Source organism: Daucus carota, chromosome 3 (assembly GCF_001625215.2).
Source record: "Daucus carota subsp. sativus chromosome 3, DH1 v3.0, whole genome shotgun sequence".
Classification (NCBI taxonomy): domain Eukaryota; kingdom Viridiplantae; phylum Streptophyta; class Magnoliopsida; order Apiales; family Apiaceae; genus Daucus; species Daucus carota.
Genome location: NC_030383.2, coordinates 10,630,609 through 10,654,636, shown reverse-complemented (window position 1 = coordinate 10,654,636; position 24,028 = coordinate 10,630,609). Strand labels below are relative to the sequence as shown.

Here is a 24,028-nt window from a genome sequence, read left to right as displayed (position 1 = left end):
TTGACTTGTCGAAGCCCTGCGTGCTGGTTGTGTTCACGGTAATGGGTGAGGTCTTGCCGTCTCGGCTCGAGGATTTTTCACCAGCAGGCCTTACGTAGGGATTCCTCTTGTAGGTGTTCCTCCTATCTGGGCTGTAAGACCTATCCCTCTTGTTTTTCCAGCTGCTACGGCTTTCAGATTTTGACTCCTTCTTCAACTTAGCCAGGGATTCCTCGATCACTTTATGGGGTTCAGCCCTAGCAAAGAAGTCAGCTAGGGTTTCAGGCTCCCGCCCTTGCAACTCCTTCCAAAAGTCTGTTCCAGGCCTTACCCCCGCTATCAAGAAGTTCTTCAGGGTTTCCTTCGAAGTTGGCCTAACCCAGGGTACCTCTGCGTTGAAGCGCTTAAAATACTCCCTCAATGTCTCATGTTCCTTTTGCTTAATATTGGCCAGAGTGTTGGCAGGTGGGGCGTAAGTGACGGAAGCCCTGAATTGTCCCACAAACAGTTCGCACATTTTCCTCCAAGAGCTGATGGAATCAGCGGGAAGCCTCTTGAACCAGTGATGAGCGTCATCCCTGAGGGTTGCAGCCAACAAGCGACATTTTGTGAGGTCTGGAATCTGGTAGACCTCCATCTCAGTGTCGAACCGGCTAAGATACTCCACGGGATCCGTGGTTCCGTTAAATCGCAGGTCGCCCACCCCCCTGTAGATACGAGGTAGGGGTGACTCCCTAACCTTCTTAGTAAAGGGTGACTTTACGGTAAGCTCGGCTTTCGACTTCTTATCGGCTTTCACCTTCTTTAGGGCTTCCAACAGTTCTTCCATCTTGCATTTATCATCCCCGTCATCAAGTGCAACCTCATAGTCATCATTCAGGGGCTGATCTTTCTTTTTGCTTACTTCATTATCATTGTGCGACCCTGAGCTTTCCTCATCGTCATGAATGGAGATAACCTTTGACGGCCTTTGGTTTTTATCCCTTGACCGAGCTTCAGACACGGGCTTCTCATGTCGCTGACTGGGAGGAGCCCTATGTTGCGAGCCTTCAGGTCCATCCCCGTTAGGGGCCTTGTTGCCAAGCCTGTGCCGCAAGTCTTGCTCGGTCAATTTCCTCCCAAGGCGGTCGAACACGCTAGCGGCCTGTGAGTGCTCTCTATCATCCATTTCGGGGTTAGCTTCTTTCTCAGGGTTGCCACCTTCTTTCCTGCCGCCTTCTGCACCGAAATCTAGCTTGGTGGGAGTCACCTTGCTAGCCTTTTTCGACCTTGCTGACTTTCTTTTCAAGGAGGCAATCCTCCTACTCATTCTCTTCATTTTTGCCTTCATCTCCTCGCGGGTCAGTTCTCCGCTTGGAGGATCACTTTCATCCTGCGTAGCGCCTTCCGGCGTCTTGGGGTTTTCAGTATTTTCGGGAATTTCTGACATCTCTCCTCTCTAAGATCAGTAATCCCCTCCTTCTAGCGCCAAAAAGTGTTGTGAGAGGAATTGATACAACACCCCCAGAACCGTATAGCACAATTATAGGGATATCTGTTACGACTACGAAAATCGCGGTTAGCTCTTAGGGGCTACCGTTAACATAAACTAAGAAAACAAATGAGAAACAAGTGTGTTTAAGGGCTGAGCTTGCAAAGAACCAAACAATGAGGCCGGAATTATGGAATTCCGTCCTGCGATTGCCCGGAAATATCTGTCACAAAGGTTACACGTGCCTCTCTTTAGAGTGTAGAACTCGTGAAAATGATCCTCGTCCCTTTGCAAGGTGCCTACATACCCTATATTTATAGGGATCAAGCCCATGTAGTTCTTGATTTAGGACTCTGAAGAGATAAGCTCTTATCCCCTCTAGTTTAGGATAAAACAGCCTTCTTTCAGTAGTTATCCAGCGGTATCCCACTCCAAGTAGGTCACTTGAAGCCTTCATCTTCAATATATATCCGAATATATGTGAATTATCTCCTCTGATCATAATTATCTTCATAATAGATGTATTTATCCCTCAATTCGTAGATAAATAATAGCTAATACACTCCCAATATGTCTCCAATTCGTCCTCCTAGAAACAAGGAAGAAGAGTCCTGTTTGGAGTCTGCCTGCCATTCTGCCTAGGCGGCGGAAGCCCTGCCAGCGGCATCCCCTAACTACAGCCCCGTAACTGCAAGCCAGGATGCACTTAGCGGTAACCCCTAGCAGCGGTAACCCCTAAAGCGCCTTCAGGTGCAACCCCATTCTGATGGCAGCCTTCGTTAAGCTTCCAGTGTAAGTCCAGGTACCTTCTTGCACACCTTCAATGATCCACCCAGCCATGGTGAAGCCCATTATTCTTAACCAAATGATTCCAATAAGCCCAAGTGAAGCCCAAATAACATGATGGGCTATAAAATAAGCCCAGGGAGATTTTATGGCACAACAATGACAAATGAGGCCTTTTTTCCTGTAAAGATAAAGTTATTATGTGCCTTGCTTGATTAGGCAAGTTGATTTTACAAATTAATAGAAACAATGATTGAAAACAAAGAATTTTATATATAAGTGCTAATTATGCTGTAATCCCTGGGCCAAGTATGTAAAAGTTGCCGAAATGATGTAATTTTAGTATCATATGTTAATACAAAGAGTAAAAGACACGTTTTCCATTTTTTATTTTCATTCAGCCATTTGGAACATGAAGTGACCCATTGCAGAGGTACTCGAATTTTATGTTATATTTTCTTTCTTACCGAAAACCTTACTCTTAAAACATATAACTAGAATATGATGCAAATGTCATAATGAACTAAAGAGTCCATCTTGAGAAGAGTTTTTCCAAGTTCATCCAGCAAAGTTGGAACCTCATATGATGTTTTACAGAGAAAGTCGAAAAAACAGAAAATATATTTATATTAAAACAAGAGTTAAGGTATCCCATGTTAACAATTTCTATGTTTAATCTGCGTAGATATATTGGTTTCTGGTGTGCTTTGAACTCTGTTGTAATTGGGTTCCTGATTGTCCCTCTTTTGCATTCTTGACTGTCTCTTCTGTTATATTAGCATTTTGTTATTTATTAGGCGGTTTGATCATAAAAGATTCCAAACCTACTTGTAATTTACTTCTGATTGTCTCTCTTAGTACTTGTTAACTCAAATTAAATTATGTGTAGTCAGGTGCAGTAATTCAACCTTACAGGGGTATTGGTATATGAGTTGGTGGTGTCTGTCCACATCAGGAATGAATAACTGTGTAGAACCCATTCGGCAACTTGGTGTGATAAATAGGAATTAAAATTATTAGGCATGGCGTTGTACACTTGGCCTATTAGTTGACGTTTGGCACTTAACAGAATACTTTTTTTATCATATATATTACTTGTTAGGCTGTCCTGTTCAGATTTTAAAACTATAAATATGTTATTTCATACATGATTCACTTTGTTGGAACAACATACCCTATACAATTGGTGATACCTAATTTGTAAATGCTGTCATGTCTAGATATCTACATTAGATTCAAGTGCAGTTTGTTTAATGTGATTTATTTTGGCAGGAATTATAACTAGATTTTATTTGTTAAACAGTTTTCTTTCTTCCCTGATTTAGAAACTTCTTTTATTTAACTGATTGTTATTGAATGGAATTGTCTTGCTCAATATTGTGGATTTCAATGTTTAGTACCCCCTCTGTTATTGAATGGAATTTTCTTGCTCAATATTGAATGCAATCCACATTTTCATGGATATTAAAATATATTCTACTTTGGCATACAGGAGCTCGAAGAAAAAAACAATGGGAAAATTTCTGAGTTGGAGTTCATATCCCATGTGTACTGCCTTGACGATCCAAAAACTCAGAAATTGAAGGTATATTAATACTATGCTTATTAAATTGATATAGCTTGAGTTGCTTTTTCGCCGCATAAATTATGTTATAAGTAAATGCACTTTTAATTATAAAATAAAATCTTACATTTAAATAGATGTCCAAGTTATTGGATATGATCTTAAATATGTAGATTAATTTGTCTATGACAAATGCAGCTGTTTTAGTTATATACTGGATTAATTTTTATTTTTTCAAATATTACATATTTTCATGAAGATATTGAAAAGGCATTGGCTTCACAACCCACAGAACCAGAGGATGAGGAGATGGCAGATCCTCCACCATCACCGAATACTCTCAAAATGAATCAGCGAAGGAAGGCATTGAGCTTAATAATACAAGTGAGGCCTCCGAAAAAGGGAAAAGCTATCCTTTTCCCTCGACATCCAGTGACAGAGGTTCTCGGAGCCTATGAGGCAGCCAAGTTTGCGAGCACCCAGCCCAAACAGAATTCTACTCCATCACAGCTATCTAATGATTCAGTGGATCTCGTCGTGAGGGTTTCAGCAGAGGTGCATCGAATGGTTCGTTCTTTAGAGATGAGCGAGGTCCCACGTAGCTTTTTAAACGAGCAGATGCATCGCCTTGCTGATGAGGCCTTTCCAGATCATGATGATCCGATGCAGCAAGAATCGTGGAGTCAGTATATGCGCTTGGCAACGGCTTTTGTTGTGGATGCCCTCAAAATGAACGATAAGGTCATTTTAGAGGTAATATTGTACATCATATTTTCTTTTTCTATACCTGCTTCATACTTTCTTTTGATTAAACGTGCTTCATTGCTTTTCTTTGTACTTTTGGGGAAATCTTGGCATAAATAAGTGTCAGTGATCCGATTTAAGAGTCATAGCTGGTGCAACAGATGTGATATATTGATAGATATAGGTGATGGGTCAAGTGGAACTATGTTTGACTTTGTTTTAGTTTAGTATCCAAGGATTATAGGTTGGACCAATTCTTTGCATGCTGATTGATTTGTAGGGTTGGAATTTGATCTTGATTAGGCCATACTTGCACAGTAGACAGTAGTCCCTCTGCTCTTTAAGGTCTGCTTATACTGAATATATTTGATTTTGTTTTGACACTTGGTTTGGTTAAGTAATGTACAGTGATCAAAATCAGCAAGATAGTCCCTCCGGTTAAGTCACATTCATGGATTTTGCTGAAAATACAATAGGAGCTCTTAAAAATTTCCTGCATTTAGATACTAGTTTCATTGGGGGAAATACAACTGGTCCAGATTTCTACTTAATTTTCTGCATTTCTTGCATTTTGTCGTCGTTCATAGTTTTCTACTTAGTTTTCTTGTATTTAAGTTGCTATTTTTGATATCACTGTTTTCAGTGTTTTCTACTTAGTTTTCTTGTATTTAAGTTGCTATTTTTGTTATCATTCTCTGTTGTACTGTTGTAATATATAACCACCACCAAGCTGTACAAATATAAGCTTAAAGTTCTGACCGAGCTAATTAACTAGGCAGTTGTCTTTAACTAAAAAGACTGCAGTTTTCAATGATAGAATTGGTAACACTGAGTACAGACAACCATATAATTTGCGAAATTAAGTCTGCACTCCACCTGGTGCTATAATTTTCACCAGCCTTAATAAAACATACTTAAAAATAGTCCTTATACTGGAAATTAGTTTAAATAATAGTTTTCTCAGGCTTCAAACAAGAATATTAAAGTGATGCATAATTAATCATCAATAATAATTGCGTGCAGGGTACTAGTATTGAAAAAGCTCCAATGGATCGCGACATCTCAGGAAACCATGCTGATGAAGACATAGACGAAGATGCAGATCAATTTCCCTTGTAACTGATGCAAGGTTTATAAGCGACTAACTCATCTTTTGAGGCTAACTTTTTGAAACTCACTTAGACTTTTGAAACCATGTGGATGTATGCATATAATGTTGTAAGTTGTTAGCCTAACCTTGGTGATACAATTTCTAACTGCTGTAGTTATTAAATTTGCAGCGTAACACTTATTCTATCAGTAGTTGTGAATGGTATTAGTAGTTATGAATGGTGCACAATCAAGTTTGTTTACAATGTTTATCTAATTTAAGTTTACATTAAATTGGTTGTTGTGATTGGATTGGATTGAATTGGATTGTTGTGATTGGATTACAGGTGGGATAGTAGTATATATAGCAAGGTCATGCCGTTTTTTTTTTGGTAATTTTAATGATAAATTTGGCTGTTTTCGGTCGAATTAAACTTATTATATTTGAACGAATCCCGTCAAAATTATAAATTTGACCACCCAAGAGCAGTCAAAATTATAAATTTGACCACCCAACAGCAATCAAAATTATAAATTTGACTACAACATACTAGTCAAAAATATAAAATTGACCAATTGAAATAAGTGGTCAAATTTATAAATATGACTGGATATAAGTGGTCAAAAAAATAAATTTGACTGAGTTGGTCAAAATAATTTAAAAATAGGCGGGAAATTCAAATTTTCGTGAAAATTTGAAGTGTGAAAATGATAGTCAAAATTGACCGCAAACGGTCGAATTTGTCGGTCAATTTTACCCGGTCAAAATTAACCGGTCGCTTTTACCCGGTCAAAATTAACTATTTTTGACCGAAAATGACTAAAATCCACTAAGCTAAGACTGACCGTCGATTCCGGTCAATTTTAACTAAAATTGACCGAAAATTTCGGTCAATTTTACCCGTTTTTCTAGTAGTGTATGTTCTGCAACTATAGAATGACATAAAAACATTGCAAAATGTGTTAAACATCGCAAACATCATTATTTTGTTAAAAATTTTGACAATTCTAAACATTTTACAAGTTAAATAGTGAAAAACACATTATTCTGCAAAACATGTTAAGTTTGCAGAACATATTTTTATATCACAGAACATATGTGTTCTACTTGTCGAACATAAATGATTTTCAATATTTTTCATGAAATAGTGATATTTATGGAATGTATTTCACAAAATAATAAGTTTTATACATTTTGCAATGTTTTTATGCCATTCTATAGTTGCAGAACATACGTGGTCTACGATAATACAGTAAATATGTGAACTACATGGAACTTAACTCTATTTTTTGAGAAAATTGTCAGGCCATTATTGTCAAGATTTGACATGACTTTATCTTCCCTCAATTAACCAGCTCCAATCTGGGTTCATCCTCTGTGAAAAGTCTCCCCAATTCTTCCATTCTTCTTGGAAACAACCTTGTTCAATGACAGAGGCAATCCCCTCTCTTTCAAGTCTTCCGTCTTTTATCTCTGAGTACCTCAATTCCTGTCCCGAATTCCTTCACCAATCTAGCATTTATGGGCTGGTCCAAATGCATTGGGATGGCAGTAATAGGAACTCCAAATTAAGTGCATGCTTTCAGTGACAGAGTTCCATCCACAATGACTAAGAGCAAGTCCAATGCTAGATGCTATATATCTATTGCTATTGCTATAATATAGCACCAAAAAGTGTTTTTTGGTGCTAAAATAAAACTTGCACTCCAATGCTAAGTTCTATAACTAGTTTCAAATCTAACCAACTCATTAACTTTGACCTAACTTCTATATAGAACAAACTCATTAATTTTTACCTAACTCATTAACTAGTTTCCAATTTCTAGTTATTGATGATGTGGCAACATGGATGGATCCATTCTTGGTTTCAAATATAGAACCAAGGATGCATCTAAGCATGGATGCATCCAAGTATAGCACCACTTTGGAGTTGAGTTTTTTTACTTTTGATGCTATAATATAGCAATAGAACCAAGTATAGCATTGCATTGGAGTTGCTCTAACGAAACCTCCAATACTTGAATGGTCTAAAATCCGAGCCTGGTTCCCTCTGTCTCCAACTTTCTCAAGGAACCCTGAGGGCAATTTGTCTAATAAAAATTCAGGAGCACCTATTTTTTTTATTTTTTTTTTTGAAATAAGGAGCACCTAATTAATGCCTTTATAAAATCTCCTAACAGCCACGCTTTTATAAAATCTTACTGCACTCTAAAATCCGTAAAATTATGATATGCTTAAATACTAAAATATGATACAAGATCACAATTAACATGATGTTTATAAATATGATTCAGTAAACAGTATATATAATACAACAATAATACTTTGTACTCAATTTTGCAGTCGTCAGATTTGAGAACATACACCCAACTTGGGATATAGTAGAAGATAGAGGGTATAGCAAAAAGTCCAAAAAGTTTCAAAGAGACTATTTATGATTTTAATAAAAGTCTATTAAAATATTTGAAAGTCATGAATTTGTAAAAAAAAAAAGTCTGTTAAAGTTTTTAAAAGTCATTGTCTTTGGAGTCATGAACTTTTTTTGAAATCTTAAGAAGTCAACAAGAGTTATTAAAAGTCTATAAAATCCATTAAAGTCATCCTCCCAAAATTTGCCATTAAAAATTACGATGCAATACCATCCTCTAAACTTAGACTATAATATATGTTAAATGGATGGAAAAAGAATATAATCATCTATTACTTTTACATACAGTAACAAGTAACAATTAAATCCCACAACATCTTCTAGAAAAAAGACAATTACATTATAAAATGAATGATAAATAAATAATTATCATATAAAATGTTAAAGAATAAATATAAACATCCATCGAATTAGTGATAAGATAATAATAGAGTAGTAGATAATTTATCAACCGAAGATCCATCTATCATCGACCACGAGTGACCGACTTTTAGTAAAAAATTATATACAAATATATATATATATATATATATATATATATATATATATGTATGTATATGTATATATATATATATATATATATATATGTATGTATATGTATTAATTATGTATTGCAGAGTTTAAGTCTTAGTGTCGACAAAAATTATATGAAGATCGAGGGAGAGGGGAAGAATAAGGAGCACATAATATATGTGTATATAAAATATTTGAATAATTAATATAATGTTATATATTTATGCATGTCGTCGAACATTTGATTTTATCTCTCAAATTTTGATTAAACAATCTACATGCAAATCAAATTAATGTTGGTAAAAATCTCTCATATGTGCATTATACTTCCTCTGACCTTTTTTAGTTGTCACCTTTGATTTTGTGTCGGTCAAACTGACCAAAATTTGACAGAAATTTATTAATAGTTTATCAAGTGAAAAAATAAAAAAATATGTCGCCGGAAATAACTTTTAATCTACTTTAAAATGTAATTTTCAGTTTTTTAGATGAAAAAATGACCTATAATTTTTGGTAAAAGATTAGTCAATTTGATCAACAAAAATAGAAATGTGACAGGGAGTATAACATTGTGTTACTTTGAATTAAATATAACTGTTATGAATGTAGAGCAACATTTGATTCAGTAATTTCTAGTTGTCATTTGTCTGATGTTTTATTCATTTTAGGTTCTATCGATCTCGATCGGATTAGAAGGTTGCCCTTTGTCTTCAAAGAATTCACACACGCCACTAGTTTTCCAAGAAATTCTTGGATTTCTTTCTCGAAGCCTGAATCGGGCACTATTAACCTTATTAATTGATGTTTTAAAATAGAATTCATATATAAAAAATTAATAAAATCAAATATATTATAAATTCTAATAATAATCATTTTCGGCACATAATTCCCTGCTACTTTAACCTTGTTATGCAAAAATTTTAATGTTCCAATAAATTATATCAGATTTTATTTAAATATTGTTATAATTATTTTTCTAAAATGTAGGTCAAAATGTAAAATATAATTAGAATATTGTTTGTAAAACTGAGTAAACAAGATATTGTATTTACAAAGAGTATTCTGCTTATAAATATAAAAAAAATTACTTTATTCAATTAAACTTCTGTTTATTAAATAATAAAAGGAAAATATATGTAGTTTGCATCTTGGGTGTGAACTAGGGGTGTACACGGGTCCGTGAAATCGACCAAACCAACCCAAACCGATCATATTTCACCCGAACTAATCCGAACTTTTTTGACCCGATTGATAATTGGATTAAAAAAATGAGTAACCCGATTTAATCAGGTTGGACACGGGGTTCGGTTTTTTTTAACCGATCCAACCCAACCCGATTAAAAAATATTAAATTACATATAAAAATCATTCACCCCACCCTAGTAACCCATAATATGTTAGCATAGTCCATTTAACTGATTTATTGATTTATTATATTTTGCTAATTGTTGATTTATTGTGCTTTACTAATCATTTCTATTCAACTTAATTTTTAAATTTATTGCTATAATTCTGAAACTTCTGGTATCGAGCTTAATTTGGTATCGAGTTTTAATTGTTTTGATAAGTGGTGCACGTTTTTTAAGATGTTATAGTGCTTAAGTCATTTTGTATACACGGGGTATTTCCCCTTGCTGTAGTACATTCAGTTAAAGTTTTATCTTTTGATGTGCCGAAATTTGATTTTGCTAGATCATGGAAAATAAATTATTTTATATTTCATAACCCGATCAAACCGATCCGAACCGAACCGAAGTAATACAAATTGGTTTGGGTTATGAATTTAATTTTTATGGTTTGGGTTGAGAATTTAAAAACCCGATATAATTGGGTTGGGTCGTTAAATTTCTTTAACCCATCCAACCCGAACCGTGTACACCCATTGTGTGAACGAAATAATAAGAAAAGAAAATAAATTATAAATTATACAGTACTAACAAATTGAATCTGGTCTTTAAAATTTTTCCGACATCTGAAGCCGGATTCACTTTATAATTCAACTCATCTCTCTCTCTCTCTCTCTCGTGTTTCAAACTGGTTTGACTTGCTGAAGACATGGCCAATAGCAATTTACCTCGTAGAATCATCAAGGTAAAACATCCCCACATTCGTCTTTAACAATTACCTAAAAATATGTGTGCTAATTTTTTTTTTTTTTTTAATGTTTTAGGAAACACAACGGCTTCTCAGCGAGCCAGGTAATCCTGTTTTTTATGTTGAGATCGGTTGTATTTATACATTTTGGATATGATTTTAAAAGGGTGGGATTTTAATTTGTTTGGTGTTGTGATTGTAGCTCCTGGAATAAGTGCTTCGCCTTCGGAAGAAAACATGAGATATTTCAATGTCATGATACTTGGTCCCTCTCAATCTCCTTATGAAGGTAGTACTAATCCAATCTTATGAATTTGTATGTTATGAAATTAAGTCCTTCATCGAATACTTTAAAAGTCTTAGAGAGTTGGTTATTTTAATATGGTACCATAGCACATTTAATTAGTTGGTGTACTTTATCTGTTAGTAGCTCCTTCAGTTTCAAATTAAATGTCCAGTTTTGAAAAAAAAATGTTTCAAAATAGTTGTCGCTTCAATTTTTAGTGTAGTGCACTTCATCATTTGTACTTTCAATATCGATTTTATACCACATATTTAGGGGGTGTGAGGATGGGGTGTGGATGGGAATGAAAATCGAGAATGAGAATGAGAGATATGAGAATAGGTATCCCAAGTGTGGGAAAGGAATGATTTTTCCACCAAGAGGGGTTGAGGTTCTCATTCCACACAAAAAATTGCTAATCCTAACACCAATAGATGATTTCAGTTTACGACTTATTAACCATGAACCAAGCGCCTCCTTATAATTTATATTTCCAATATAATCTATATTGCACATATATATTTGGTCAATACAAATACATATGATTATGAATAAAAAATTTCTACAACAGTTAGTTTTTCTTAATATGTGTAATTTTTTTAAAAGTGGACATGTAATTTGAAACGGAGGGAATAAATAAAAAGTGATGATTTGTATATAAAGTTGGTGAATTTTTTTGCAACCTATTGTAAGTTTATGGTAGACTTTATAAAGATTTTTGTGTAGCTTTCAATATTTTTCTGTCATATTTCTGTGAGCTATCAAGTTGTACATTAGCATTCCAATTGGGTACAGTAGTAGTCAGGTACTAAGTTACTGACAATTTAATCAGGTCTCACCACTATCTTCACTTTTTCTTACTTTTCCACTCACACTTTACTTATTTCTTAACCTCCTTGCCCTTTAACCCAAATGTAAACATTTGGGTGGGTCGGAGGGGGCAGTTTCTTTTATGGGTAAGGTGTGTTACTCCAAATTCTAGTGTGGTTTGTCAAAGATGGCACATATATGAGGTGTTTGTCTGATATTCTAAAAATTGGGGAATGAGCGTCTTGTCGACATGGCATAATATGTAATACTAATATACAAGAATATCATAAAATGTATTGGAAAATTGATAAACATTGAGTCAAACATGATTTTCCAATTTTGTCAAGGACTTTGCAAATTAGTTGTCTTATTCTTTTTTCTCATTTATCTTTCGGCTTTCCATCTCATTTTTGTTCTTTTTGCATCATAAGTTCATATCCTATGTGGTTTTTTAGTTGGTCTTAGTGTATACATTCTAGTCAAAATATCCAACATGGAATAAGTTTTGGCAATGGGTACGTGACCAAAACTGAATAGTCGGAGTAAAATAGTAAATAAGTTCACTGGTGCATGTTGTGTCGTTTCTGAGTGAAGTTAAAACAAGTTGGCTGCAGGATTTTGTTGTTTGAACTGGAAATGGATTTTCAAAGTTTCAAATATTCGATTATATGAAACAGGTGATCACCAATGTGTATTCATTGATATTAAGAACCTTTAACATCTTTGTTTTTAATTATATCTCCGAGACTACTACCGGGTTTAGTCTGTTGACAATTACTGTACATACATTAATAAAAAATAGAAAAAAGAGTTTGTTTCCTTTCTCAGTGTTATCAAAGGCCTGTCTTACTTTCACCCTTGTAATACTGGAAATATGTGGCATATGATGTAATTATTTGATTCGACTTAATGTATAGGAGGGGTATTCAAGTTGGAGCTCTTTCTGCCTGAAGAGTATCCAATGGCTGCACCAAAGGTATACTATAGTTGTGATCCCTTTTTCTTCCCGGTTATAGTGAGGAATATGGCATCTTAAAGGCATTAATGAAGTATTCTTCTTTAAAAAACATTATAATGTAAAACTATATCAGCACTTCATGATATTCAGAAAGATGCCTAGTCAACATGGGTGTCAGTATTATTTTTGTTAAGGTCATCTAGAAGAACTTTATACTTACATCCCCATGCTTCCACAAAGGTGATACTCGAACTCTTATTACCAAGAGGCAAGGGTAATAAGAGTTCTAGTTTGGTAACAAGAGTTCGAGGTGTACATGCTTGGCTATAACCTTTCAAATCAACTGTAAGTGCTTTAGAGTTTAAATATTCAAACTCTTCGAGATAAGGGTAATATTGATTTGGCGTTATTTGCAAACTCAGTTCTGCAGAGTTCTCTGGTAACATATTGATAATTTATATTACCTCTTGTGGCATCATATTTACACTTTTAAAAGGAGTCAAAAGTGGTATAATATTTACACTTTTAAAAGGCCAAGATATTTTATTTGTCTGCAAAACCAGATCACAGATCAGTGTGTGTTGAAAGCTTGTAACCCAGTTACACTCTCAGTGATCAGGCTTCTACGTTTTGTGTGCTGTAAGTTGTTTGCTCTGTATGAGTAGCCCATCAAGTATCACCTTTAATAGGATATCCAATACAATGAGTTACTCCCTCTGTCCCACTCAGACGGTCTTATTTATACTTTTCAAAGTCAAATTGACCAATGTTTGACTACCAATTTTTTTTCTTCTACATTTGACAGATTCATGAATTCAATCTAATAATAGGTCTAATGTATTTTCTTGTAATATTTGTTTTGTATTATCTATGCCCGTAATTTTAACTATTAATCAAACTTTGGTCTAATGTATTTTCTTGTGATATTTTTTTTGTAAATATATATAATGATAATTTTTAAGTCCTAGTCAAAACTTTGGTCAACTTGAGTATGACAATTCAAAATAGGCCAATTTGAGGGCCACAGAGGGAATATATAAAAATTTTGCTCCGAACAAAACAACAGATTTTTTTTTCATAGGATAATTATGTTTGGACTTATTTGCTATTCGAAAATAAAACAATTAGGAAGAATTATGTCCATATGATTGTTGTGAACCTTAAGATCAGTTCTAAATTGCCAACAGAAAAGGGTAGTACTTTTCTTTCTTAACAAAGAGACCTGTGAACAGAAAACCTGTAGTAGATGAAGATAAACTTTTTATTTGAAAGTGTGGTAAAGTTATAACACTTAAGGTGCTCGATGTCGGCCTCTGTAGTGTAGCCACAATTCTGCTACATCTCATCAAGCTCACTGATAATGTTATCTACTGGAAACAGGACATTTTGTGTAGCATGTGTTCTTGTCTAATTTGGAGGCAGCTAAGCCTTCTTAATGAAAATCGAGTGGCGTAGATACGCAAGGCTCGCCGGATGCCAAGCGCCCGAAGCGTACACCTAGTAAAAAACTTAAAATTACCAAGCAGGAAAGAAGTAGATGCTGACACACAGGTTGAATCTTCGTAATTTCTGGAAATTTCAACCTGTATTTAGTACTGGAAGTCAACATCAGCTTTCTAGTCTAGGCATCAAGTCTGGCTAGAGCATTAAGGAATGCGATTATTTACATATCTTATTCAAAAGGGTGATTGGCAACCCATCTGTGTTACCTGATTTTTTGTTGATGTCTGTCGTTTTGCAGAATGTTGTATTGTTATATTGAGCTCATAGGAGTTAAGAATGCTTCGTACTCGTTAATTTTATGCCTTATTTCACTATGATTTTTATGATTGTACTTACACGGTGAATCCGGTATCTAGTTCTTAAATAATCTCATCTTTACTACTGTTGGCACTAGGGATTGGGGTTTTGATGACCGTGCTTTGTATCAATTGAATTTTCTACAGGTTCGCTTTCTGACCAAAATATACCATCCTAATATTGACAAGGCAAGTAGCATTTAGTGACTATTATTCTGTGCATAAATTTGTATATCTTGCTCTCATTGTATATTGTCTGTGTAGTTGGGACGGATTTGCCTAGATATTCTTAAGGACAAGTGGAGTCCTGCCCTCCAAATTCGCACAGTGTTGTTGAGGTAATATCTTATTTCTCTAATTAGCTAAATGAATATATCTTATTTCTCCTGTAGCCGACCCTTTGCATGTATTGAAGTTCTCCAAGCATGTTTTGTTTGATGATACCGACAATGATTTCACACTTTTTGGCAGCACGAGTTTAGGGGTGTACTTGAGCCAACCCAAACAGTGAGCTTGACTAAAAAGTTTGGGCTCAAGCTCGACCAAACAATACATTTTAAGCTTGGAGTTGAGCTTGAAAAACGTTTGATATGCTGCTAGGCTCGAATGCTTAAATTGGCTTTTTTAATATTTTGAAAAGCTTGTATATGACAAGTTTGGCTTAAGTTCATTAAATTTGATTAATTTTATAAAAATATGTAAATAGCATATAAATAATAACAAAACTATAAGCTGGATTAAGCTCGGGAGCCTCACGAGTCAAATAACTTAAAACTCGAGCTGGGCCTTCTTTTTTTTTAATAGTATTCAGATATTTTTCAAGCAAAGCTCGAATATCTCACGAATTGTGGCCTCATTCATACCCCTAAGCATGGCTATACAAATAAATTTAGTGAGTTGCTTTTGGTATTAATTAATAGTTACTTATTCAGGATAGAATCTATCAAATATCGTTGTTTATCATTAACCAGTGTTATTGTGTTCTTTACGAGTCAGTATCCAAGCACTTCTTAGTGCTCCAAACCCAGATGATCCACTTTCTGAGAATGTTGCTAAGCACTGGAAGACAAATGAAGTTGAAGCCGTTGAAACGGGTAATAGTCAAGTAAAAGTGATTCCATAAAAGTTGTTTCTTGCATTATATTTATTTTCTTAATTTATATTGTTTGTCACTGAGAACTTGCAGCTAAAGAATGGAGTCGATTGTACGCAACCGGGGAGTGAAAAGGGGATATGCTAGTTGCAGTTATCAGCTCTGCTAATTTCCTGCTAATTAATATAGCTGAATGGTTTCATTTAGTTATTTGTTAAACTGTAAAAACAATTGTACAAACCATCGCGCGTTTCTTGTTCAATATATATTGTATGAACTACAGACCTAATTTCTTCAAGGCACCATTCTCAAAGATTGTTCAATATTTCAGAACTTTGAAATTGAGCAATAAATTAGAAGCTTGATGATGACCAATATCTGATGTAAATTACATCGTATTCACTTGTTTAATGTCTTCATCTCAACATTTGTAATTTCTTGATTATACTTGCTAATTTCCATGAATTTTACTCCATCCAACTGATTGCACTCGGTGCAAATAAAGAGCATTAGAACCCCCCAATATATTCAATTAGGTTTCTTATTTACTACATATTTGGCATGATCGATGATTTGGTATGTTTTCCAGGAATGTTTCTATACTCTGATACTCTGGAACAATTGCACATGTTTCTGGAGGATGAGTGATGGATATCTGGTATTTTGGTGCTGGAAAATTCATAATTTTTCATTTTATCGGGCTTTATGCTGATCAATTTGTAGTCAAACACTTTGGCTTAACAAAGCTCATGGAACAACTGAGTGAGTGTTGTGGACTAGTGGTAAATGTGAATGTCAAGTTTTGAAATGCACTTAGTTTCCTCATTCCTCTGAAGTCTGAACCAATCAAAAAACCCGGCCTTCTATATGTTCAAGTTACTCTTAGCTTTTGATTTGGAGTATATTTTTTTGGTTCTCAAGGCTGATAATAATAGACCAATGTTGCTATGGATGTTCCTCGAAAAATAATAAATTTGTAAGTAAAAACCTTATGTATGATAATTCTGTCTCTGGGAAGCAGGAAAGTGAATCTTTTTAACTGGTTGCAAAGAAGCGAGCATCAACGACACTGAAGGACGGGCGCTTCTCAGAAATTCGATTCTCAGGCCTCGAGGTTCGTTCTTAAATTTCATCCTACAAAGGACCACAAATTGGATATATAACAATGTGTTATGCTTCCGATTTGATGTCAGAATAGTGAAGTTGCTCTTGAGCTTGTATGAAATATTTCCGAAATTTCATGAAAGTCCAATAACTAAGAAATAGGCCTCGATTGTTAAAATTAACAAAGGAAAGCTCACACTGGGAAACTGCAGAGCATATAAGTGAGGAAATCAACTGACTTAATTGAGGAACAAGCTTCTGAAACTCCTATCTGTAGATCTTGATTGGCTAACAATGAAAGTTGTGACGGTCTTCTCTAGTCGACTAATGTACCATTATTTTGTCTGTGTTGAAAGATATTGAAGTCTGTATCAGGATGTCAAAAGACAAAATTTTTGTATTGGCTTTTCCTAATAAGAGAGACAACTAATTTTGGTCAAAAAGGTATGCGTTTACATGTAATGAAAATGATATACTAGTAGTTATAGCCAATTTCATTCGAGTTGAACGCCTTTTTGATTTTATATTTTAACGGATTTTAAAGCCGATAATTCTATTGAAGATTCTCTTGGCTAGTTTCCGGGTATGCTATATTCAAAATATACGGACTTAACATCAATCAACATTCAAATGTTTAAATCGTTTATCATCTACTAAGTATCTCAAAGTGACTTTGACCTCGATCAACATTCAAATGTTTGAAACGTTATTTAGCTGCCATCTCAAAGTGAAGAACCAGGTCCTTAAAAATGTGCTCTGATCTTAGTTCTTACTATACAATACATAAATTTAAAAGCTAGATATCTAGTACATTGTTTCACCTTTACAAGTGCCTTTGTCGTTAAAAAGTAACATTCTTTGTATTACTGTCCTCACTGTGAAAATATTTCAGTTTCACATGATATCTCTGTGCAACACAAATAATGAGAGATTGTATTGCAAACTGACTTCTGGAATTGTGTTACATTTTGTTTTTTCCCCACTCCCTCACAAACAAATTGATGTTTATATTCACTATTATTGAGAAGGCAAAGTAGCTTTCATTTGCACTAATTCTTTTCAACCTCAAGAACAGAACCGAAACCTGAACCAAACAGCGGTAGCCACTCTCTGAGCATTCCGTTTGTGACTGTAAAGCTTGCCAGCCTTCTAGGTTCTGCTTTTGTAAGATCTGTACCACAGAACCACAAAAGAAAGAAACCGATAAACCGAGATAAACGATACCATCACACCTAAATTGCTCCACTTTTGCGACTCCTTGAGATTTTGGTGCATCAGAAATTCTTGGCCATACACACACGCTCCTTCAGTTAACTCCAAGCACCTTGTATTTTTATCATCTCCTCCAAACTCATTTATTAAAAAAGACTCGAACGGATACTTGAACAAACTCAGGTAATGCATAAATTTCCAGTACTTGGGCAATTCATCCTTAGATATGAAATACCCAGAAAACAGAAAGAATGAGCCCATTATTCCTCCTGTAAAAGACATCCCCATGACGAAATTTGGGAATAGAGCACTACAGAATGCCACAAAAGAATTTGACATCAAGGAAACCAACCAAACAACTAGTGAGAAGTAGAAGAACCTGTCAATGTCTCGCCTTAATCCTACTAACCAGTAAACTGTGATCGAGTAGAGGCTAGCCCCTACTAAAAGGAAAGGCAGGAATATAACGGTGCTTGCTGTTACATAAGAAGCGATTCTGTAAGCTCCACTTGAGGTTTCACGCATTAAAATCCTCCTTTCTTGCACGAAAATTGGGAGAGCTTCTATGGAGGAGGAGAGTAAGAAGCTGAGATTAAAAGCAAAGAAACCAAGTCTAGTATGAAGCTTAACCGTGTCATGGTCTTTGTTAGCATTCATGAATATTGTTCCCAGTAGAAGTCCAACAACTATTGACTGAGTTAATTTTGCAGAGAATAACTGTTTGGTTCTAAATATGTTATATGTGAATCTCTGACAGAGTATGAATACCTCCTTCAAGAATGAATTTGAGTAGAGCATATAATTTTCATCAACATGACCCATAAAGGAGATGATCTCGACACACTCTTGTTCATGTTTAGCTTCATCTACTAAGATGTTACATTCTTCCATATCTTTGAGCAGGCCTTCAGTCACATCGATTGAATATTCAAGTATATTGACTTGCATAGGAATGCAATGACCTGCAATCTTTAGCCGCTCTTCTAGATGATGAAGTGACCCTTGATGAAGAACAATCCCCTTGGATAACAAGATAACCTGATCAAACAGTTCTATAATTCGGAACCCAGGCTGATGAATGGTTAGAATGATCGTCTTACTTTGATTTTTGGCCATAGATTTAAGTAGCAACATCACCTGGAGAGCTGCTGCAGAGTCCAGTCCTGATGTTGGTTCATCAAGAAGCAGCACAGCAGGGTCATGAACAAGAGCGACACCAATTGATACCCTTCTCTTTTCACCACCGGATATACCACGTTTTGATTCATCGCCAATCCTAGCACCAGCAACATGTTCTAATCCAAGCTCCTGCAGCAGCTGCTTGGCTCTTGTTGTGGCTCTGGATACACCCCCATGAAGCCTGAAACGTGCGCTGTAAACAAGCGTTTCTTCAACAGTAAGTAAAGGGAAGAGGGCTTCATCTTGCGTGACATAACTGGATAATCTGCGGAAGTGCATAGTGTTCATAGCCTGGTCATTTACTAGTACTTGCCCCGACACCTTACTCTGGCTGATGTATCCAGCAAGAATTTCCAGCAAAGTAGTTTTCCCCGCTCCACTCGGACCAGCAACTGCTGTTATCTCTCCTGGTTTGGCTTCACAGTCTACATCCTTCAAAATGTACTTACCCATCTCGTTACTCGACTCCTCCCAAGGACACAAATTGAAATATCTGTGGTACCGTTTTCTGGAAGGCAATTTGTAGGAGAGGTTCTTGGCTCTAATACTGAACTGGGTAATTTTGTGATCACTAGGATTCACCATACTCATTGGCAAAGGCATGAATAATCAAAAGTTTCCAAAATTCTAAGAAGTAAAAGGGAAGATGAGCTAACTCACCAAACTAGCCGCAAAGGTGGTGATGGGGGTACTAATCTGAATGGGCATTTGTATTAACCCAATGTGTGTACATAATATTATCTGTTAACAGCCATATATATAACAAAACAGCTGTGGTGATTTTAATGTGGGAGTTACAGCTGCACTTTGGTTATTTTAATGCTGAGATTCCGTTTCTTTTTAGGTTATTTAAACGGTTCAACGTGGGATATCCTTGCCGAGCACAATTTGCACAGCATAAGCAGCCATTTTGGATGGCTTTTTATGAAATGTTACTGTTCTTAGCTGAAGCATGATTAAATGACCTACTCCATCTGTTATCTGCTAAGATTATTAAAACAGTCACACTAGCAAACTTGCAAATTAGCACCAAAAATGTTTAAGAGGTGAAACATCTAGTAACCTACTTGACCCAAAACATGAGAAAAAGGGATTTCATGCTGCTAGTTGTTTCATTATTGATATCTGACCACTCAACAGTTTCACAAATGGTGTTCATTATAACAGTTTCTTGAGATATGTGTGTCCAGTTCCTTTAAAAATTAGATATGAGTTGTCTAGTTTTTACTTGATAATTATTTATCTACCATAAATAATAAAAGCTTAATTTTTTTTTGAAAAATAATAAAAGCTTAATTAATAATTAAGAAAGATCATGAAAGATAGCTAATTAATCAACATATATTGTGAAAACTACGTGTATTCAACATTCATTTCACAAACTAATCAGGCAAACATGATTATGAACTAAAAAATGATTGAGAAAAAAGATTACAAAAATCTTTTCTTATTTATGATTAAACTAATGAGGGAGGTTACAATATACAGAAATCTTTTCTTATTTATGATTAAACTAATGAGGGAGGTTACAATATACATTCAATCAATATCAGATTTGCGGTTTTTATTTGATACAATTGGTGTCCAAGATTTTAAGGAAAAAAATTATGCAAAATCTTTACAAGTTTCATTATTCTTCTATTTTAATCTACAAACAAAAAGGTTAGTAAATAATAAATCTTAGAAATGCAACCTATACAGACATGACAATCATTTTTAGAAATTAGAACCATATACTTGCTATTTTTGTCCTATCTTGAAGATGCACATTATTCCACCGTCGCAAATCTTAGACAAAAAAAACAATATTAACAAAAAAGGAAAAAGAAAAATGGAGACCCAGTCAAGTAATCTTTATTGTTTACCACCATTAATTAATATTCACAATGATAATGATAAAAAGTTATAACAAATTTTAGTAGCATATACAATACAAATAAAAGTGAGAATACAAATGAAGGTGAGTGATAGTTTGTATTTTCATTCTATTTAATCATTTTGTTTTGATAATTAATGTTCTTGTTGTACTAACTTTATGACATATTATAAAATATTTTATTTGCCAATGTACTTATAAAAAAGAATTCAATTATAATTCACCTTAAGAGCTACGATTATACCAATGATAACGGATAGTTATTAATTATGAACTAGCATATCTCTGCAAAATATATGATTTTGATCAGAATCAATTTGCTTTTGAAAACCAGTTCTTGAGAAACTGACGACAAATTTAGATATAGTCTACCGCTGTTAAAAACTAATCACAGAATTTGAATAAATTCTAATCTTCAATTTCTGTTAATTAAATGTTGATATCAAGTATGTCCAACACACACAGAGTTGGGTTTACCGGAATCAGAGTTCACATTCAAACGGGGTTATCGGTATCAACCATAATTTTTTTGTTAATACTAAATAATATTTTTATCTTTAACTATCCAATATATATAATTATAATTTATTATTTATACGCGGTTTTAACATAATTATCAATTAATTACTAATATGTTTCAACTTTAACAATTATTAGGATCATTATTCTGCTTATTAATTATATTATATAATATAATGTTCTGTGATTTATAATTGTTCTATTGTTTGTATTATAGCGATTATGCTCGGTTGTCGTATATTTATAAATATTGTCGTATGGCTAAATTATTTATAAATTTATTAATATTTTATCAATTCAAGAAATAAAAAAATATGTCACCAGAAATAACTTTTAATCTACTTTACAATGTAATTTTCAGTTTTTTAAAATAATGAAAAAATAACTTATAATTTTTGGTCAAAAATTAGTCAATTTGACCAACAAAAAAAAATAAAAATGTCACAACTAAAAAGGTACATAAGGATTTGTTTTTAGTAAACCACCTTGCAAGATAGTTGTAATTAACATTTATTTTATTTTTTATAAGAGATGTAAACTTTTAGTTTGTAAGTATTGGAAACTAGGATATATCAATATTATTTAAAAAAAACCGAAAACGGATCAAACCGGTTCACTTATTTTAAAGAGCAAGACCCTATTTTAAACACATAAATTACGATCAAAATTTATTTCATTAAACACACCTTAATATGTATAAATATTAGCTAAGCCTCCTTAGTCAATAATTAAAGTTGGTTAATACCACTTCAGTCAACAATCAAAATTGATCAGACACCGAATAGAGAAAACAAAAAATGATTTTCAATAAACACATCCTAAGTAATTCCTGACAATTGACATGTACACGTATCGGCTCATTTCACAATCATATCGGTCAACGTCAAATGAAGAGAACTAATGTCCCAGTGGTAGGTGATCAATCTATTCATTACTCCCTCCGTCCCCTGGGTTCTATACGTTTGGAATGAACACGGAGACTAAGAAAAGTGTATAAAGTAATGTAAAGTAATGAGAAAAAGAAATTAAAGTAGGTAAAATGGTGGAAACCATGCATATTTAATTGATATATTTGAAAAATAGATGGAAGTAGTGGGTGAGTGAGATTTTTATATTATAAATATTTACTATTTTGGGAAAGTTTTGAAATGTATAAAATTGAATGGGACATCCCGAAAAGGAAAGTGTATAGAAATCAGAGGGACGGATAGAGTAAAAGTTAGAACCATTGGCTTTTTCATAATTTTTTTTAATTAAGAATATGCAATATAAATATTGTGCTTAGACGAAAGACCCTCCTTTATCCTTTCCAATGTTTAAGTACATGAAGATAATTTAAACTAGGAGAGTATCCAAAAAATAAGTATTTTCATGCTGGAAACTTCTCAACCATAGAAAAAGCGAGCAAACAATAATATGACAAAAAAGTGAGGCAGTAAAGTGAAAAAAGCAATTAATTATTTTATACGTAGACTGGGACGTCGGCCAGAAGATGTTTTAAACTAATGTTTTAGCGGTGAGAACAAGGAAACCTTCTGCATTTTATTTTTATTCTCTACGGTTCCATCCTCTTAAACACATTTGCGAAAAGAAAGATTATATTGTTAAACGGTGACAGCAAATATATTGACGGCGGCTCATCAATATGACCCAGATATTATTCAATGCATGTTTGATACTCCCTCCGTCCCCCTCAATTGTTTACATTGGAGGGGGACACGGAGACCAAGACAATGTATAAAAAATGATTAAAGTTAGATGAAAAATGGGTAAAGTGGTGGGACCTATCAATATTTAATAATAGATTTGAGATAGTGAAAAAAAGTAATTGGTGTAATAGTAGTTTTTATTGTTAAATATGAGATATTAGGAGGAGATAGTGGGTGTAATGATGAGAAAAACTTACTATTTAGAGTAACGTAAAGAAATGAGAGGGACATCCCAAAATAGTAACTGTAAAGAAATGAGAGGGACAGAGGGAGTAAGAGTTTCGTGAATTTTTATCTGTTAATATTTTTTTTATATAAACGAGTTAAGTCAATAATAAAAAGCCATACGGCATCTACATAAACAGTCGCGTCGAACAAACAAAATACAGAAACAATCACTGATTAATCCATTCATATGGGAGATAAAATCACGTGATTTGTTGAAGATGATATCTACACATACTTCGCCACTTTTTCTTACGCCACAAACAGTTTGAGTTATCGACTGAGAATGCGACCCTTTGACAGTTTCCATTACTAAATCAAACATCAAACTCACACAAACCGTGAGAAAATAACAAAACTCACACAAACGGTGAGACAACAAATAAACCAAAACCAAACGTTATAACCTGACAACCAAATGCGTAAATGAAATATTGGCTAAACCAAGCCAATCTTAGATCTGGGGAACAAAACTCACAAAAACAAGATAATTCGGACCACTCTCGAGGATAAAAGCACGGGGAAAAACGAGAAATCCGTAATTCCGTGGGATTGTGATCTAAGAAAAAGAAGGCCAAATCGAAAAAGGTTT

General features: G+C 34.3%; 3 protein-coding genes across 3 annotated transcripts; 2 read left to right on the top strand and 1 right to left on the bottom strand.

The window, feature by feature from the left end:
• The first annotated feature begins 4,040 nt into the window (after positions 1-4,040).
• Positions 4,041-5,816, top strand: LOC135151669 (uncharacterized). The gene is made up of 2 exons (XM_064090704.1): positions 4,041-4,553; positions 5,568-5,816. The coding sequence occupies exons 1-2, from the start codon at positions 4,110-4,112 to the stop codon at positions 5,661-5,663; spliced, it is 540 nt and encodes a 179-aa protein (XP_063946774.1). The 5' UTR covers positions 4,041-4,109; the 3' UTR covers positions 5,664-5,816.
• Positions 5,817-10,507: 4,691 nt separating this feature from the next.
• LOC108215184 (ubiquitin-conjugating enzyme E2 36) lies at positions 10,508-15,987 on the top strand. Its single transcript, XM_064089645.1, has 8 exons — positions 10,508-10,666; positions 10,746-10,773; positions 10,872-10,958; positions 12,680-12,738; positions 14,667-14,708; positions 14,784-14,857; positions 15,516-15,613; positions 15,706-15,987. Exons 1-8 carry the CDS (start codon positions 10,631-10,633, stop codon positions 15,741-15,743), a joined length of 462 nt encoding a protein of 153 aa, XP_063945715.1. The 5' UTR covers positions 10,508-10,630; the 3' UTR covers positions 15,744-15,987.
• A 1,563-nt stretch (positions 15,988-17,550) lies between these two features.
• LOC108211494 (ABC transporter G family member 10) lies at positions 17,551-19,856 on the bottom strand. Its single transcript, XM_017383102.2, has one exon. It carries the CDS (start codon positions 19,708-19,710, stop codon positions 17,866-17,868), a length of 1,845 nt encoding a protein of 614 aa, XP_017238591.1. The 5' UTR covers positions 19,711-19,856; the 3' UTR covers positions 17,551-17,865.
• Between the last annotated feature and the right edge of the window lie 4,172 nt (positions 19,857-24,028).